This window comes from Poeciliopsis prolifica, unplaced genomic scaffold, assembly GCF_027474105.1.
Source record: "Poeciliopsis prolifica strain line A6 unplaced genomic scaffold, Auburn_PproV2 SCAFFOLD001, whole genome shotgun sequence".
In the NCBI taxonomy this organism is placed as follows: Eukaryota; Metazoa; Chordata; class Actinopteri; order Cyprinodontiformes; family Poeciliidae; genus Poeciliopsis; species Poeciliopsis prolifica.
Genome location: NW_026562376.1, coordinates 20,936,471 through 20,955,540, shown reverse-complemented (window position 1 = coordinate 20,955,540; position 19,070 = coordinate 20,936,471). Strand labels below are relative to the sequence as shown.

The 19,070-nt window shown below is 40.9% G+C and overlaps 1 protein-coding gene across 1 annotated transcript; it reads left to right on the top strand.

Annotated features, from left to right (window-relative positions):
- Window positions 1–505: 505 nt before the first annotated feature.
- On the top strand, window positions 506–14,744 carry dhtkd1 (dehydrogenase E1 and transketolase domain containing 1). The gene is given in 29 exon segments (XM_055039930.1): window positions 506–945; window positions 1,723–1,875; window positions 2,962–3,047; window positions 3,049–3,174; window positions 3,259–3,283; window positions 3,286–3,452; window positions 3,604–3,785; window positions 3,787–3,837; window positions 3,839–3,869; window positions 4,395–4,419; window positions 4,422–4,457; window positions 4,460–4,564; window positions 4,970–5,168; window positions 5,760–5,873; window positions 5,875–6,070; window positions 6,153–6,183; window positions 6,186–6,209; window positions 6,212–6,235; window positions 6,618–6,766; window positions 6,844–6,982; window positions 7,048–7,116; window positions 7,119–7,153; window positions 9,218–9,303; window positions 9,305–9,380; window positions 9,473–9,555; window positions 10,552–10,619; window positions 10,622–10,717; window positions 14,376–14,461; window positions 14,538–14,744. Coding segments are annotated over 29 exon segments (2,733 nt in total). The 5' UTR covers window positions 506–776; the 3' UTR covers window positions 14,640–14,744.
- The last annotated feature ends 4,326 nt before the right edge of the window (window positions 14,745–19,070 follow it).

Genomic DNA, 19,070 nt, shown 5'->3' with positions numbered 1-19,070 from the left:
CTTAACGTGATTCTTTACAAAGAGCGATTGTTGTTATGCAAACTGCATTTGGAAGCAGATTATTGGAGTTACAAAAGGAAAAATAACTCTTTTCCTGTCGAGCTTTATAATAAAAAAGACATTAAAAATTACAATAAAATAATAATAAATATATATATATATATATATATATATATATATATATATGTATATGTATATATATATATATATATATATATATATATATATATATATATATATATATTATGTATATATATATATATATATATATATATATACATATATATATATATATATATATATATACATATACATATATATATATATATATATATATATATATATATATATATATATATATATATATATATATATATATATATATATATATATATATATATATATATATATATATTCTCTCTGATATATATATAATAGGGGAAGAGAGTGGTAATGAAATTTCAAGTGGCCCCTGAACGCATCAGCCGAACGTTAACTCAGGTAGTCGCATCAAATATCAGCGTCTCTTAATAAGCTGAAACACGACAGCGTCGGCCCGGTTCCACGTGTAACTTTTGTCTTGAATACTAGAATAAAAACACGGACTCAGAGTCACTGTGAGTTGTTGTGAACGTGTCCAAGCCTTTCGGCCAATCGGTGGCCGGTGCAGCATCTCCTCCCAGCTCGACGGCAGCAGCATGGCCGCCGCCTTGTAGCCCTGCGGCGTCAGGAGAGCCACTGTCCCGCCGGGGGATTAAAGATTTACTCCTCGAAACATGTCGGCCGTGTTCTTCCTGAAAAAGACTCTGAGCAGACTCCCACCAGGTGCTGCCAGGCGGCTGTTCGCCTGCCACTACCACACCGAGAGAGGAGTTTACGGGTACCGACCGAAGCAGCTCGCCGGGGACCGGTCACTGAAGGACCGCGTCGCTGCTCCGAACCAGGGTCGGTACGGGCGAAAGTACAACACGGAGAGCTGATGACGATGTGGAGGGGATAAACGGAGGCTACAGTAATACGTCACCCAAATAATTTGCCTTTATGTGCCTTTGGGTGATGTATTAATCTGAGCATCACCCGCTGGAGCTAACTAAATGTGCTAGCTGCACCTGTGTTTATCAGGAAGAGTCGAGTTTCTTCTTCAGAGCAGAGGCGACACCAAGGGGGGCTGAGGGGGGCACCATGACCATCTTCACTAGACTTTAGAGTCATTTCATTTTTATTCCCCACAAATTCAGTTCAAATGTAAAACCTGTGTAGGTTCATTAGGCACAGACTGATGGGAGAAGAAAAAGAGTCGTATTAAACCAAGTATGAGCGTAACATAAACACTTCTATTAAAACAGGTTTTTAGTGCAATTTGACTTTCAGGGAAAATTAATTTTGATTCATTCATGAATTCAAGCTTCATTGTGGTTGTCAAATTCAGCAGAAATAAATGCTTTAAAATAAGTATTTAAAGCATTTACAGTATTTAAATGCTTTAAATACTGTAAGCTTTTTGAACTGAATAACTGAAAAGCTTTTTGAGAAGCATGCTTATGTGTCATATTTTTCTGCAATTATGTTCAAGATCAAATTACATTTATTTGTTCATGCTAGGTTCAGTACTTATTTCTAACCATAGCAACATACTTTATGAACAACATTATATTCTGGCATATCCTCCACCCTGCCCAAACCGTTCTGGCTTCACCCTCATGTTTTTTGTCCTTTGCTCAGATCACGGTCTCGCCCGCCTGGTGGAGGCGTACAGAAAACATGGACACAAGGCTGCTAAAATTAACCCCCTACTACCTCAGCAGCCCGTTGTGGACCATGTTCCAGAGATAGACATGCTGGCCGGTGCCGTCACAGGAACGCTCAACACCTCAGGTAAGTTTCAGAGAGACATACAGAAGTCAGGGTCCTGTCGGACACACATTCAGGAAAGTGATATTTCAGGGTCTGTAGCTGTTTGTGTCTTGCTTCACTTCTGAAAATCAAATGTTGGACTTCATGGAAATGTTGAGGAAGAACCGGCGGTTGAATGACAGCGTGTGTCTTCACCGCCTGCATGGACAATAATTTACTGTATTTACGATCAGCCAGGAGTTTCAGGTAGGATTTGATGTCACACATTCCTGGTGTCTTTAGTGCCATATTTCTATTTTCCCTCTTTTTCTGTCTACTTTTTAGATTAAGGAAGTTTCAGTGTTATCTAAGTTCTTGTGTTGACAAGGATGAGCAACCAATCACAAAAGATTGAATCCCTGCACCTTAGGAAAGGATTAACTCACCAACCCGTTTCCAGAAAGTACCAGCCCGGACTTGCTTCACTTTATTTCTACTGCTAGATGTAGATAAGTAACTATTTAAAAAACGTTTAACAAAACATAATTTCTGATTTATTTGTGTAGGTCGGGATATAGAAATAAATTAAAAATGAATGGAAATTTATGCAAAGTCCTTGTGAAGATAGAAAGACACACTTGTGTGGTTGTGATGAAGGATTTCAGGAACTATTTGTTGGTTTTTAAGTGCAACCAAATAACTTGTGTAAACCTGTTGCAGAGTGAAGCGAACTGATCCAGGCTTAATTTACAAAGTCATGAAAGATAGTTTGAAATACCTGTTTAGTAAAGTAATAATAGATTTTTTAATATATATATATATATTCAAGTAAATGAAATGAATATTTCCTGAAAGTTAATTTATCTTAAAATAAACATGATAATATAATACTGGTTGTTTTCTCTTGAATTGTATTTAGTTTTGAGAGCGATGTCTTCATATTTAAATATTAAATAAAAACATGTTCTCCCAAAACATTTTGCACCACTAAGCCCAAAGTTCCAACTTACTAAAACCAATTGAAAAGCTGTTTAAAGCTTTTCAATCTTTAAGGTTTTATTAACCTTTTCTCTAATTATGCGCAGACCCCAGCCTTCAGGTAAACGGTGTGTGTTCTTCCTCGCTAAGGCCTGCGTCACTTTGGGAAGGCTCAGGCCTCGGCGGAGGAGGTCCAGAGCTACCTGGAGCAGGTCTACTGCGGCCACCTGTCCGTGGGAGATCGGCCAGCTGAGCAGTCTGGAGGAGAGGGAGTGGTTCGCCGACCGCTTCGAGGAGCTCAAGAGGGAAGGCTTCTCTCCAGAGGAGAAGAAGCACCTGGCTAAGCTAATGCTGGAGTCTCAGGTAGATCTAAGAGGAGGTGTGCAGGTATCGGCCGCATCTCTGGTGGGGAAATGTTTAGTTTTTTTTTCTCCCCCCTTTATGTAGGAGTTCGACCACTTCCTGGCCACTAAGTTGCTACTGTGAAGCGCTACGGAGGAGAAGGAGCAGAGAGCATGATGGGATGTTTCTATGAGCTCTTCCACCAGTCGGCCCACAGCGGCGTGACAGACGTCGTCATCGGGATGCCCCACAGAGGCCGCCTCAACCTCCTGACTGGCCTGCTGAAGTTCCCTCCAGAGGTCAGAGAGATGTGAATAAAGAAAACATTGTTGCTGCAGGGCAACCATGATGACGCTCAGGCTGCTAAGCTACAATAAAGTCACTGTTTGCTTCGACGCTGGAAGCCATAATTGCGCTAAAGCAGGTTGTTCTCGTTGCTGCCCCCTGCAGCTCATGTTCCGCAAGATGCGCGGACTCAGCGAGTTCCCCGACACCTCCCCCGCTATCGGCGACGTTCTCTCTCATCTCACCTCCTCGGTGGAGTTGGACATGGGAGCGGGGCACCCTCTTCACGTCACGATGCTGCCCAACCCATCTCACCTGGAGGCCATCAACCCGGTGGCCCAGGGCAAAACGAGCCAGGCAGCAGCTGAGGAAAGAGGGAGACTATTCGCCGGAGGAGGGCCTACCCTGGGGACCAGGTCATCTGCCTGCAGGTACTTGCAGCACGCATTTAAGCACAGACTGCAACAGTCCTGAATATCTGCTGCTGATTAGTTAAAAATTCATAGCTGGAAAATCAAGATTTATGATTGGCAAAAAATCTTCAACACATTTCAGAACTTTTGTTGAGAGAAAAAAAAACTCTAGAAGAAAGAAACCTCAAAATATTGTGTAATTTCAAACATGAGACACTATTTAGCCATGAGTTGCAATCGACAGATTGATACTTCAGGCCGACAGGCTTATTTATCGGCAAGAAATCGCTACCAAATAGTTTTCGTTGCACTTTTTCTCCTTTTTCAATACTTTGGTAAAGAGAATTTGCTACAGTAATAAAAGAAGAGCTTATTTTAAGGCTTTTTGCACATCTTCACTATGGTGTTGAATGCTGAAATGACTAAAGTATTTAGTCACTAAATGACTAAAGTATTTAGTCACGTTAGCATACAGAAAGTTACAAAAATGTCATTTTGTTCAATCTTCCTGGGAGTTTTTATTTTGTGTTGTGTTATTTCCAGGTTCACGGTGACGGGTCATTTACCGGCCAGGAATCGTTCCAGAAACGCTGACCCTTTCAAACCTACTCACTACAGAGTGGGCGGCAGCATTCACCTCATAGTGAACAACCAGGTGGGGTACACCACTCCGTCAGACAGAGGAAGATCCTCCCTGTACTGCAGCGACGTTGGTGAGTCAAACTCTGCAGAGCAAGTAGTTGGTTTAAAAATGAGCTCTGCAGCTATCGGTTATTTTAGTTTTCATTATTATTCTGACGACTATCAAATAAAAATATCATATTTTGTTGGCTTTTTTGTTTTGTTTAAGTCTTTTTATAAAATATTTACAATGCATTGAAATATGCAAAGAAATAAGTAATTTTAGTTCCTTTTTGAATAAGAAAATAAAATGTCTTGCCTAAAAAGCGATAACAGAATTTCTTCATGTGGTTTTTTGAGTCTGTATATTCAGGTAAGGATTAACTGATTACTAAATTAGTTGACGGTTATTTCCTTAATCGATTCATGACGATTAAGCTGATTAATCGTTTCAGCCTCTTTCAAAATAAAAAAATCCAGGTGTTTTTCTTTGGAAGGTAAGATGGTGAACTGTGCTGTGATTCATGTGAACGGCGACGATGCAGAGGAAGTCCTGCGAGCCGCCAGGCTGGCTGTGGACTACCAGCGACAGTTCAGGAGGGACGTCATCCTGGACCTGATCTGCTACCGTCAGTGGGGCCACAACGAGCTGGACGAGCCGTTCTTCACCAACCCGGCCATGTACAAGATCATTAGGTCGGTCCATTGTTACCTCACGGGTCAAAGGTTGAGGAAGTCTGTCTCAATAAGACATAAATAAGATCAAATACGATGAGCTCGACAATTTGCAGCTGGATCATCGGAGATGCTCTCTGTTGTTTATTATTGCCACAGTTTTGAAAAAGAGCCAGAACAAAATAGTTTGCACCTAATTTTAATTTTTTTAAACTATAAATGTCATTTGCCTGTTTTGTCTATTAAGGGTTCATATTTTCTGAGACATTTAGACTTTATAACACATTATCATTATTGTTGTTTCAGAATTAATCTGTTTTGGACATTTAACATGTTTTCCAGCTCCAACATGAAATGTTCTTTAGAAATATATTTTTTTATCTTTGAGAGGGTTCACTTGCTTTAACATCATTATTATCATTATTATTATTATTATTATTATTATTATTATTATTATTATTATTATTATATTAGTCAAAAAATGGCCTCAAAATGACAGTATTACCATTAAACGTTGGGACAATTTCGTCCATCACCGCGACAGACACGCCTACGATTGAGATGATTTACTGTCTGGAAATTTCTTCTTCATGTCTCTTTTCCTCCTCTCAGATCGCGTCAGAGCGTCCCCGACTCCTACTCGGACCAGCTGATATCTGAGGGTCTGATGACGGAGGCAGAGCGAGCAGAGATCAAGTCCAGCTACTACGGCACGCTCAACGACAAGCTCCGGCATGACCCTGTACAGCCCCCCGCCCACCAACCTGCAGGGCCGCTGGGGGGACCTGGTGGAGCCCCAGGCCAGAGTGACCACCTGGGACACGGGCGTCCCCGCCCAGCTGCTGCAGTTTGTCGGAGCGAAGTCCGTAGACATCCCAGAACAACTCAGCTTGCACAACCACCTCCTAAAGACCCACGTACAGGTACAGCAGTGGTCTCGGCCGGAGGGTCCGGTTCTGCCATCGCAGGCTGAGCGCTGTCGTCTTGCTTTCTCTCTGAACTCAGGCTCGGCTGCAAAAGTTGGAGGAGGGCACCAAGCTGACTGGTCGACAGCGGAGGCCCTGGCTTCGGCTCTTTGCTCTGCCAGGGTGTGTGTGCGCCTTCACAACGTTTCCCTTTTGAGGTGTTGTGTTTTGCTTACACTGCAGAAATCTAAATCTCACTAATTATTTCTGTCTAATTCCCATTACCAATAGCTTAGTATAATTGAAATAAGAGAAAACAAACTTTTCAGCAACTTTTCACTTGTAAGTCAATAATTTAAAAGTATTTTTCTTGTTTTAAATAAAAAACTCTCCCAGTAGAAATGGTATTTTTTGTATCTGTATTCATTATCACTTGAAACATACTTGTATGTCTTGTTCTTTTTGTCTTAATTTAAGTGTGCTGACATATTTGCACTAGAAACCAGACAAAACTTCTTGGTCGTATTTTCTCTTCAGCGTAAATATGGATTTATAACTGTTGCAGGTTTTCACATCCGAATAAGCGGCCAGGACGTCGGGCGAGGCACGTTCAGCCAGCGACACGCCATGCTGGTGTGTCAAGATACCAACGACACCTTCATTCCTCTGAACCACATCAGCTCCCAGCAGACGGGATTCCTCGAGGTAACAACAGTAAAAGTCAATCACAGTTTGGAGACGAGTCAGGACGCGTTTTGGAAAAGGATCTTGTGCGTTCAGGTGTGCAACAGCCGCTGTCGGAGGAGGCGGTGCTCGGGTTCGAGTACGGCATGAGCATCGCCCAGCCCAAGCTGCTGCCCGTCTGGGAGGCGCAGTTCGGGGATTTCTTCAACGGGGCTCAGATCATATTTGATACTTTCATCTCAGGAGGTCGGCCTGGGTTAAATACTCCCACTAAGGTGAAGTGAACGGGGCTGATTGAGTTTGGGTTGCAGGCGAAGCCAAGTGGCAGCTCCAGAGTGGGATGGTGATCCTGCTGCCTCACGGCTACGACGGAGCCGGACCGAACACTCGTCCTGCCGCATGGAGCGATTCCTCCAGGTGCAGCGCTGCGTTCATGTCACGCTTTTAAATGCAGACATTAAAAGACACATTTTACAGATTTTACAAAATTGTGCTCAACCAAAATGAGCAGAATCACATAAGTGTAATGGTGCTACTATAAAGTGATCAATTAATGGCATGATTAATGAAAACAAGCTGAATAATTTTCATTCCATTTATAGTTTCTCTCTTTCTACAAAACCTGGACGACTAAAGTCTTCAGTCTGGTGCTTTGGTTAATTTTTTGAGGGACAATTTTGCTGACAGAGACTTCATAATTTATTTTATTTGTGGTTTCTTTAGAATTAGAATGTGATGTTACAATTATTGTTATGTGACTTGAAAATAGTCTCAAAACAACAAGGTCAGGTCTAGCTACTTTGTGCTAGCTGCTGCTGCGTCTTTAGCTGAACATCCAACAAAAATAGATCATTGATGGTCCGCAATTCAAACAGTAAATAAATTCAACGGCTTTGGACCAGCCAAAGCAAATGAAAAGTTACCCTACTGTTTGAACTTTGACCTGAGCTCTGATTGGCTGATATGCTTGTAAAAAGTGACAGAAATAAGAATTCGGAGCCGGAAGCAGCCGGCTCTGACAAAACGATCAACCTGTTTGTCAAACATAATTGTGTTTACCACAGGAGAATTGGTAACACTTTATTTGACAGTGTGTGCATAACTTTGACATAATACTGTCATAAAAATGATACAACACCTGTAATGGAAATGAAGGAGTCTTCATGAATTTGCATGGCTGTTGGAATGAAGTGGTAAAAAAATAACACCTTTGATGCTCAGTTGACACTTTTATTGGACTTTTAATGCAAGTTTTAGAACAACTTTGCAATAAAAGTGTCATTATTTGCTAGAGCTGCACCGTTTGCAGTTTTCTGGCCCATCGCCGATTACTGATCTCTTCAAAAGCTAAACCTGCCGATTTTAGCCGATACTAATTTCTTTGATCTGAAATGTTGCTCAATGTAGCAAGAAGGTTGTTGAGCTGACAGCAGCGGCCTGACTATTGTTAGTTGTAAATGTGCTGACTTAACTTGGTGGGCCGGTCTGTCAGTCATACCTTCCTCACTGGAGAGCAAAAGAGGACAGCGGTTGATTCTTAGACCTTTGCCAAGCTGGATGAGATTAGTGGATATGATCGGCTTCCCTATGATTCACTGAATGACACTTAAGGACATTCAGTCCTAAACATTCATAAGGCTTCATAACAGGTCTAACGTCATGTTTATGACTGAGTGATGTCTGTCGTACTTTCAGATTAAGTGATCCCGGAAAATCTAACTGGATGTTTTTCCGTTCTTCGCAGAATTAGTAAATGCATTGTCTTCTTATTGTGGACCTGGAATTTAAGCATGACCCATACATTTCTATTAGATTTGAGGGTTTTCTCTATTTCTCTATACTGTGTTGTTGAAAGACCCATTTATGCCCAAATTTCAGCCCTCCGACCTAAACTGTCATTTTCAGATGGAATAAATTTGTTTGGCTTCCAGGAACCTGCAAGTCGATCACAAAGACAGTGGAAAAACCTGCCAAGAAGAGGGAACAAATTTCCATCCAGGTTTATGACCGAGGCAAAATGAAAGTGGTGTCCCTGCAACATGCTAAGGGACATTTATCCAAACATCATTGCTACATATTTAATCCCAAAATTGATTTATAGATTATGAATAAATTTACAAACGTTTGTCTGATTAATTGTCCCTGGAAAAAAAAACATTTTGGCAATTTGCTAAAAAAATCACAATGACAGTCATTCTTGTGATCAATGTATTTCAGATGTATCTCGTATATCAGTGTAAAGGAGATACGGCCAATATGTTGCTCTCTTCAGGGTTAATGTATAAGACATCCTCCAGAGATTAGGATGTGGTAGCTTAGATGTGGTTTCAGGTTGAAGCTGAGTGTGTTTCAGCTTTACTCTGCACCAGATTTTAGATCACGTAAAATTCTGACTTAAAACCTTTGAGCATCAGTGCTTTTTGATTTCCTGTCATCTTTTGGAAGGAAATCAGGGTTGGCTCGTTTGCTTTTATCTGTCAGATGTGCGACAGTAACGAAGAGGGTGTGGACGGCGACACCGTCAACATGGCGGTGGTCAACCCCACCACTCCGGCCCAGTACTTCCACCCTCAGGAGACAGATGATCCGAAACTTCCGCAAACCTCTCATTGTGGTCGGGCCCAAAACGCTGCTCAGGTTTTCCGTAAGAGGACGCTCTTCTTTCTAGAGTACGATTTGTTTCTTTTTCCTCCAGTGTTTCCATGAGAAGTAATCAGAGATGTTTGTTTATTCCAGGGAGCGGTGTCCAGTCTGAGTGAACTGGCACCGGGAACGTCCTTCAGGCCGGTGTTGGGGGATGCTTCTGTCTCCGCAGAAAGGTACACACAACCTGACCTTTAACCGGGAGAACTGAGAATTTCATTTTGTGTCTGATTTTGGATCTCGACTTTTAGGTTTTGTCAAGACCTAAGTCTCCTTGTCTATGTCCAAGAAGACGTTGCTGATCTCAGCTCTGAAATTTCTAAAAGATGTCCAACATTTCCAAATTCAGAATATCAGACGATAGATGGATGTTGAAATCTCATACAGATGATATAGAGAAACCTTCCAGTGTTTCTCTGAATGTCAGTGGCAAGTTTATTTATGTGGCACTTTGAAAAACAGACCAGCAACAAACTGCTGTGAAAAATGTAAAATCAGAATAGAATAAAATGATAAGAAAAGAAAACTATAACATCACAATGAAAAGTGCCAGACCTACATCTCTCGCTTTGTCGCAGCCGGAAAAATTGAGAGAAAAAAAAGTGTTTTATTAAAAAGCATCTTACGTCTCTGTGCTTCCTCTGGTCTAATTTCTCACACTTCAGTGAAGCTGACATTGTGAGTCATCCAGAGGGAGGGAGAGTTTTTCTAGCTAGCTCTTATTATCAGTGATGCGTTCACTGGTGGAGGAAAATCAGATTTTTCAGTCATCAGCCAGAATAGAACAAGCTGAACTCTGTTTTCATCAAGTTTAACTGAGTTTATAACTGCTTTTGAAACTACTAAAAAAATCTAAAAACTGCAAGTTGAGGACGAAATCATTTCCTTTGTCCATCTGTGTAGAACAAAAAAATGTTTTTTTAAAAGTCCCTTTTTCAAGAATCACATATTTTTTAATGAACCCACGTTTGTCTACAGCAACTTAGACCAGCTGTAAAGTTGTTTATGCATGATTTTGGTCATGATTTTAAGGAAATGTTAACAGATATATAAATATTGCATTGAAGAAATTTCGAAACTTAACACATGATCTGTTTTTCCAAGAGCTCTTACCTTTTCTGTCCTCTTTTTTTTCTCTGCTCTCTGAAAAATATCTGCTTCATTCTCATTAGCGTCCAGAAGGTGGTGCTGTGCTCTGGAAAGCATTACTACGCCCTGCTGAAGCAGAGGGAGACGTCAGCACCGGCCAGAAGGTGGCGCTGGTCCGTGTGGAGGAGCTGTGTCCGTTTCCTGTCGAGCCTCTGCAGCAGGAGCTCAGAAAGTATCCGAACGCTAAAGGTAGAGAGAGCCAGTGCGCGCGCACACACACACACACACACACACACACACACACACACACACACACACACACACACACACACACACACACACACACATACACACACACACCCCCACACACACCCCCACACACACACACTCTTTAAAGATGAGGTTTTCATTTATTTACACATGCGAGTCAAATTGTACCATGTTTTTGATTTACTGTGCAACTAAAACCTGAACATTTACAAGTTCCTTTTTCCAAATCTCAACCATGTGGATAAATTTCCACTTCTCTTCAGTTTTGCTTTGCATTTTTGGTTTATTTATAGCCTGAAGCATTGTGTCACATACGTAATGGTACATTTTGTGAGCGTAGTTTTGCCTTGGAGAGCTTCCTGTTCAGCACCACCTTACCTGTTTTTTTCTGGAGTCTCTTTGTTTTCAGGGTTCCTCTTTGAAAAAACACACCTGTCCCGAGTTTCAGCGGTTTTATTTTTAAAGGAATTCCCCTTTGCAACAGCAGGAAGTGCTGCCCGGCCCACGACTACCCAATGGAGATAAGCTCTGCCGAGCAAAATAAATTAAAGTCATTAACATTTTTAATCAAGGTAATAAAAAGCGTGTTTAATTTTCTATTTGCCGTGGAGCTTTTCCAAACGAGAGCTTTTTAATTGACAGCGTGAGTGGAGTCGAATGCTCTACAAGAGACTACTTCCTCTTTTAGGAGGGGGCTGTGAGCTGTTTTGGGGAAGTGAAAAACAGAAATCAAAATTAGCCTATCCTTTTTCTAAATGCTCCAATTGGAGTCTGATAATGTGTCTCATTTTTACTCCAGACCAGGCTGTTAGAGCAGGACATAGTTAGACTCATCTTCCTCTGAACTGGAGTATCGCTGGGTGGCTTTTTCACACAGATCTCAAAGTTTTTTGTAATATTCCTAAATTACAAAAGGCCCTAATTTTACATGCTGTAGTCTGATCAGAAACATTTTCATGGCAAGAAAGAGAACATTTGATCAACTCTGACATGACTGTTCAAAGCATAATTTAAGAAAATTCTTCTTAAAATAGCATAAAGAATTAAAATCGACAATTGTTTAATGTCCTAAAGTCTGATCCAGGTTGAAATATACAACTTTATTGGACAATCTTTTAATTTTTTTAACTGAAACTTATACGTTTTCGATGTGGAAGAGCATTTAAGAAACATAAAATGATTGTACAGCCACTGTCAAATGTATTTGTTTTCATCTAAGCACATAATTATGAAACAAGCCATAAATGTGACACTTTGTCAAATGCCGTCATCATGGAGAAATGCACATCAGATATAAAGATCGATGCTCCAGTTGCTATGAATCAAAGGCATTTTTAAGCGGGTGATCAAAAAGAAAACAGTGTTTCAGCTGTTTTGCAGTTTTCTGGACGTGGAGCATAAAAACTGAATTCTGCTCATCCCCGTTTGTTTCTGGTTCTGGGAAATTCTGGAACGTTGATACAACATCAACAAGTCTGTCATGTATTTTTGGAGCGAAGCCGGGTCCTCCTTGCTGCAAGGCAACAGTGCTACCAACTGCGCCACTGACTCCGCTTCTTTGAAACCTGATAAAAAAATGTAGTCGTAAACCTTGACATGTAACACAGTTATCAACTGTATTTATTAGCTGCATGTATTATTTAGGAGTTCGCATGGTTTAAATGTTGTTTGAGGTGATAAAATCACATTTGACATAACTAAACCAGGCAGGTGCACATTTAGTCTGGTCGGCTGCATAAACTCTGCACATTAACACGCGCAGGCAGAGCGTTAATCAGCCAAGCGTGGGCCCGGGCTTTGACTTTTCTGTCGTCTCATTAGCAGCATCTGATGCTCGCGCGTCGCTCTGCGCTTCTGTGTCCAAGCAGTAAATCTCACAGAGCTTCCAGAGCGTTTGTTTATCGTCTCCTGGCGTGAAATACGGGCAGAACTTAGACTCTCTCGCTGTCTTTAAAGGAGTTTTATCATCCAGGTAAAACGGCGTTTGCTTCATGAATGTTTCGAGTGCAACACATACATCTGTCTCTCACACACATACATACCAGGACACACAAAATGGAGGAGTGAAAAACGATGGTGCCTTTGTTAAAAGAGTTAAAAAATCAAAAAGACTAAATAGTAAGATTAAATGTTAAAGGCTGTCTGCATTATTAAATATGTCGACTAGAGTCCAATGTACTTTCAAGAAAGTTTCAACATTTGTTTGATTATTGCCTTAAAGCTGGATGTCATTTTATGGTCACATAAAGAAATATAGACATTTCTATATTTATATTTATTTATTTATTTATTTTTGGTTAAAACATTTTTTCAACAGTTAAATACGACTGAATTTTGTAAAAAAGAAAAAGAAAAAAAATCTTAATTACTCTGCAGAAAGTGTTTTTCCAAGTTGAAGTTTTGCAAAGTATATGATAAAAAAAATACTCTGATTTATCTAAAATCTGAACATAAATGAAATGATGTCAAAAAGCTATTTGATACTGAGGAGTTGAGGAATTTATTTTAATTTGAAATAAATCCCAAAAAACTGTAATCTCAAAGTAATTTGCCTAAAAGCAGGCCGGGTCACTTTCAATGGTAGTTTGTCTTTTTCAAATACCGTGTCTCATTAATTAATTAAATTCAGTGAAAACACAGATTTTGTCTGATTATTAGGATGAATGAAAACAAAGCGGGGTTTATTTTCCAGCCCAAATTCACATGCAGATCCGTGTTGAGCAGCATTACCTGCTCTTACATCAGCAGAAGGAAGCGTTCCTGTTTCTCGTCTCACTTAAATTCTCGCTGTTGTCGGCTGTCGAGCTGCTGCTTTGACTCAAGACTCTGCAGTCGGGTTGTTGGATCTTCTGCACACGCACCACGTCTGCGGCGCGCCCTCACACCCATCATGACAGCAAAGCAAATCTAGAGCCTCTTTCTTCTCTGTGAGGCTGAACAGTTGCTGCATCTGGAAGTTTAGGTTTATTGTTAATATGCCAGGATGAGGCCCAATCTGCACTTAATTGATTTATTTACTTTTGCAACGTGTTGTTGCTGGGAATGTACGAGAGAATAAAATCATATGTCAAACTGTGTGACCTCCTAGAATAAGTCAAGACTTGTATCTGTAGTTTGTTTTGGTTTTTTAATCGCAGAACTTTTCTGTGAGGCAAAAGTTTGAGGCGCACTGACTGAGATCTTCATCGCGTTCTGTGACTCGAGGCGATTGAGGCTATTGCTAACTAGCTGCTAACGTGTCCTTGCTAGCTAGTTATCTTTTTTGCCTCTGTCATGGCAGGATATTTGTTTTTGCCACCTGCTCACTTCTGTTGCCAAGCCGTAAAGGGCCAAATGTCAAAAAACTATAGTTTTTAAAATTTAATTTAATCCAAGGCAGCATTAAAACGATCTTAAATTTGATTTGTTGAAACCTGCAGACACCCTGCTACCTGCTCAGAGTACAGCGATGTATTCAGAGCTCTTCTTCTTTCTGCTGTCAAGGTGACTCTGAGCTAAAACCAACCTTGAAACTCCTGGTTTCACTTCAGCTTTCTGAGGCCAGCAAACACCGAAGTCAGGCAGCTTGATTTTAAAAGGAGAAAAGAGAAGCAGCAGAAATTCACCATGAGACAGTGAGCTTGTTTCCTCTTCCCAGAGTTCATTTGGAGTCAGGAGGAACCTCAGAACATGGGCCCCTGGTCTTTCGTGGCGCCCAGGTTCGAGAAGCAGCTGGCCTGCAAGGTAAACTAGCGTGAAGTAGCTTTCAACGAGAACATCCTGCCGTTTCACAAGCGACTCATTCTCGTCTGCACATCAGCTCCGGTTGGCGAGTCGCCCTGCTCTTCCTGCCCCCGCCGTCGGCATCGGGACCCTTCATCAGCAGCAGCAGGAGGCCGTCCTCACAGCCACGTTCTCCTGAAGTGAAGCTGGAAACCAAACTCAGCAGAACTCGGGCAGCAGGTCTACACCACAGGGTCAGTGGTGATGATGCAATCAACGAATGTCTTCAAGAGAATAACGCTCATAATTTGAGTCGCTGCTGTGTAGTTTAGCGTGATAATTTGAATCATTTGAAAGCATTGTCTTAAATCTTATATTTTACAGCAGTTTTTTTGTGTTTGGAGTTAGATTTGTCTGAATCAAGGCCTTAGAGATCATGTTTACATGACGATTCTGTTTTTATGATCGGAGGGATGCATTTGCATAAATAAAGCCTGTGCAGGTTCTCTTCTTCAGGAATCCAAACCCATCTGATCATGTCGCACACAAAGACGTCCATGTTTGTGCTGCTGAAAGCAGAAAGTGGTCGGTTTAAGTTGTTACACTTACAGCATTAATCTTGAAGTGTGGCGTTGTGCAAAACAACCGTAGCTCAGACGGAGATGAAGCATTTTGTGATTAAATGGTGAAAACTGTTGCAGTTGTAATTCTGCACGCAGAAGATGATCTGAGATGATCTCATCCTTGTTTACACGAAGGCTGAAACTGAAACAAAATACTGACAACAGGAACAGCTCCTGTAAATACAACAAAACTTTTTAAATAAATCTATTTTCACGGTTTGTTTTTTGGTCGTGTTTCTTTCAATTCAACTGAGAGTCGAGGGTCAAAATAAGAGTTCACTGCTTTGAATGCGTTTTCCCTTCACAATAAAATACCTGGGAAATGTATAGCAGTTCAACCTCCACGTCTCACCGCTGTCAAAGAAAATGTCCGTTTTCTACCACTAACAGATTTTTGTAAAGCCCAAGTTCTGTCTGGGAGGATAAGAGCTAAACAGAGAGGAACATTTCACATTTTCTTTAAAAACTGGCTTGTTGATTATTGTTCATATCCTTTCTCAATAATTCAATAATCGTATTAAATATTATTTCTCCCGGTCATCTGTTAAACAGTTCATGAGCTCCAGGTCTTTAATTCCCTCCACAGGATCTCCGTTCAGACTGAATTCAGGACTCTGGCCACACAAACGATGTTTTAATGAGACGAAACACGCTGGTGGATCAAATTAAAATATTCCTTTAAATGTAATTCTGCCAGGAGTGTGAATCATTTTGAACTTACCTGTATATAAATGTGTTTAATTTTGTCCAGACGTCTCGGGTCACGTGTTTGTCCCTACATGGCTGCTCTGGTGTCATGATGGGTTTCTATTTTCAGAGGATGACCCCCTCTCTATGCCATGTCCGAAGCTTGGCTTTTTGTTTTGTAGATAAACTATTTTAAACTTCCCCACATCTGTGTGGGGAAGTTTAAAATGCTCTTCGGGGTTCTGGTTCTGTTTTTCTCACTATTGCTCTTGAAATTTAATTCATATTAAAAGAGGTTTCTAGGACTGCCTTCTGAACTTCTGCAATTTTGCTAAAATAAGAAACGTTTCTATCAGGAAGTCCACCAAGCGGTAAAGATCCGTGAGTTTTGGTTTAAAAAAAAAAAGTGAAAGGATCATACTTCCCCTGTGTTAGCTTCTCTTTATTGGTTCCCTATTAGTTATTTCCCTATTGGGAAAATATTAATCAAGTAATTATGCTACCTTCAGTTGTCAAGAAATTTGATGTAACTGAATTATAAATTATATATTTTTATACATTATTTATTTTTTTAAAAATGAAAATCACAATTTCTTTTTGTTTTGCAGTGCTGCCCTTCTCTGTGTTGCTATTTAACATAATAGAAAAAAAAACAACCTTTTGAGGTTGTAAGGTGAAAAGGTTAAAAGATGATCAATATTCTGTGTATGAACTGGAAATCTGCACGTCATTTTTGAAGAAACAACAAATCCGGGGCTTCGGTGACAAACGCCTCCATCTGCTCCCACTTATGCAGGATATTCTTAATGTTGGTTGCAGACTTTGAAGCTGCAGCCTTTTACTCTTGATCTGAGTAAGTCGGGGCGGTCTGGAGGTGTCATAATTGGCTGCTCGCGGCAGACGAAAAATCTGAAGCAATCAGCATCTTTGCGGGTCTGAAATGAGTTTATTACCCAACTTCACCAGGTAAGACGAGGGGAAACGAACATGAACGTTTAGCCTAACATCGTCTCTCAAATCAGAGCAACGAGTCCTAAAAGTGTTTTTTTTGTTGTTGTTTTTTTTCCAAAGGAGTTTATTTTTTTTTCAGTTTCTTCCGGTACTCGGAAGAAATGAATCAGGTGAGGTCAGCAACAGTCTGCTTCTTTATTCTTTTTTTTCACTCCGATCGTCCAAACTGGTGTTTTATTTTTCATGCACATGAAATCAAAAGATGTTTAGGGGGGGAGAACAAGCAAGAATGCAAGTAGTGAAGAACTGAGGACTAGTTGTTGGAAAATGTGTTGCGTTTGATGTCATTGATTAGCTGGGATCATAATGTCCCTCGTGGTCCAGGTTCTCAGGAAAGTAAATGAAATTTGATGGCCATTTAGTCAAATATATTTATAATGTATGGAGTATGAATGTGATTGGCTTCAAAATATCACACTCTTTTCCCTTGAAAATGAACTTTTTTATGCATTTCTGTTTCAAGCTGATGTTCAGTCCCTGCTGTTTCTAAGAGTGGGGATATTTATGTTTGTAGCTGGTGCTGCTCTCATCTTTCAATGCGCCAGCTTCACTTCATCGTTCTCCATTTGCCTTTCATAACTTCAAAGTAGGCAAGAATTCATAATCACAAGAGATGATTGCCAGTCTCTGATTTTTGTAAAGCTCTAACCTTATTCTAGTATCCTAGTCTAATTTGTCCTAAGAAACTTCAACAATAATTCACTGATTATTTTTTTAGAGCCCTCCTGCTGTGAGCTGCCATTATTTACATCGACTAAGAGCGGAGGTGACGTTAGAATGGTAAAAATAAAGATCCATTCATGAAAATGCAACATTACTATTACAGTGGAACTTACTGTATAGGTTAGTAACACGAATGGATGATCGAAAGCCTTTGTTCCTGTTAAGAGATCGACGTATTTATTCAAAAGTGTTATTCTACCTGTAGGGACACCAGCTCAGCGGCCAGGAGGTGCACGGTGGCTCTGGAGGAGCTGCAGAGCCCCCCCGGCTCAGGTGGGATCGTCAGTCAACAGGACAAATAGCTGCAGTTCCACTGACTGCATAAATGCGCAATTTGATATTTCGAAAAGAGATTCGCCCAATGGAAACACATCAACTCCTACGAAGCTCATGTTGTTCCAGAAATATGAGATCTTGTGCACATTTGTAACAGATGCACAGCTACTACCTGCTCCTTGCACAGTGTGTGTAAATAATATAATCAGAGTACTCAGAGCTGGACCCTCTGCGTTGTGATCCATAATTAGATTACTGCGATTACAATGTCACACACCTGAGCCACTGCAGCTTTGCCCTGTCACAAGTGAGCCAATAAAAGGTTGTAAATGTGATTGTTGAGGCACCAGAGCTCAATAAAATTACAGAAATTCAAAAGGTGGTGGTGGGGGGTTGGGGGGGGCAATGGTGAATTGCTGCCCTCTGACCTCGGCATCTCCTTGTTACACCCCTGCTATGAATCTGAAACTAACTTCAAAAGTCCATCACTACTCCCAGGCCTGAAACCTGGGAGTAGTGATGGACTCGGACTTGAACCTTGCGAGCCACATAAAGACAGTTACAAAGTCGGCCTTCTGTCACCTGAAGAACATCTCCAGGATTAGAGGACTAATGTCTCAGCCAGATCTAGAGAAACTCATCCATGCGTTTATCTTTAGTCGCATTGATTATTGTAACAGCGTCTTCACAGACCTGTCCAACAAATCAATCAAACAGCTGCAGCTGATCCAGAACGCTGCTGCTCGCGTTCTCAGTAAAACCAGGAAGATAGAGACATAACACCAGTTTTAAAGTCCCTCCACTGGCTCCCTGCAGCTCAAAGAATCACTGAACGGTTTAGCACCACAATACATCAAAGATCTACTGTTGTATCAACCTTCCAGACCGCTCAGGATGCAAAGCAGACCAGAACCAGAACCAAGAGAGGAGAAGCAGCTTTCAGCATCTATGGACCAAACATTTGGAACAAACTTCCAGAAAACTGTTAAACAGCTTCCTTTAAATCTCAACTAAAACCACACCTGTTTAGAATTGCATTTGAAATGTAATAGGCTATGTAACAATGTATTGTTTACTCCATGATGCATGACTTTGTGTTTGCGATGTAAAGCACTAAAAATGCCTTGCTGCTGAAATGTGCTATAGGCTACAAATAAAATTTGATTGATTGATTTGATTTGCTGTTGTGCGCGGAGACGCGCTGCTGAAAGGCGGGCCGGACTTTCCACCTTGCTCTACGGGGTTTGGTGCAATGCGAACCGTGTCAGATAGTGCGGCGGGAACCTCCCGCTCCTCCCGCCGCTGATAAC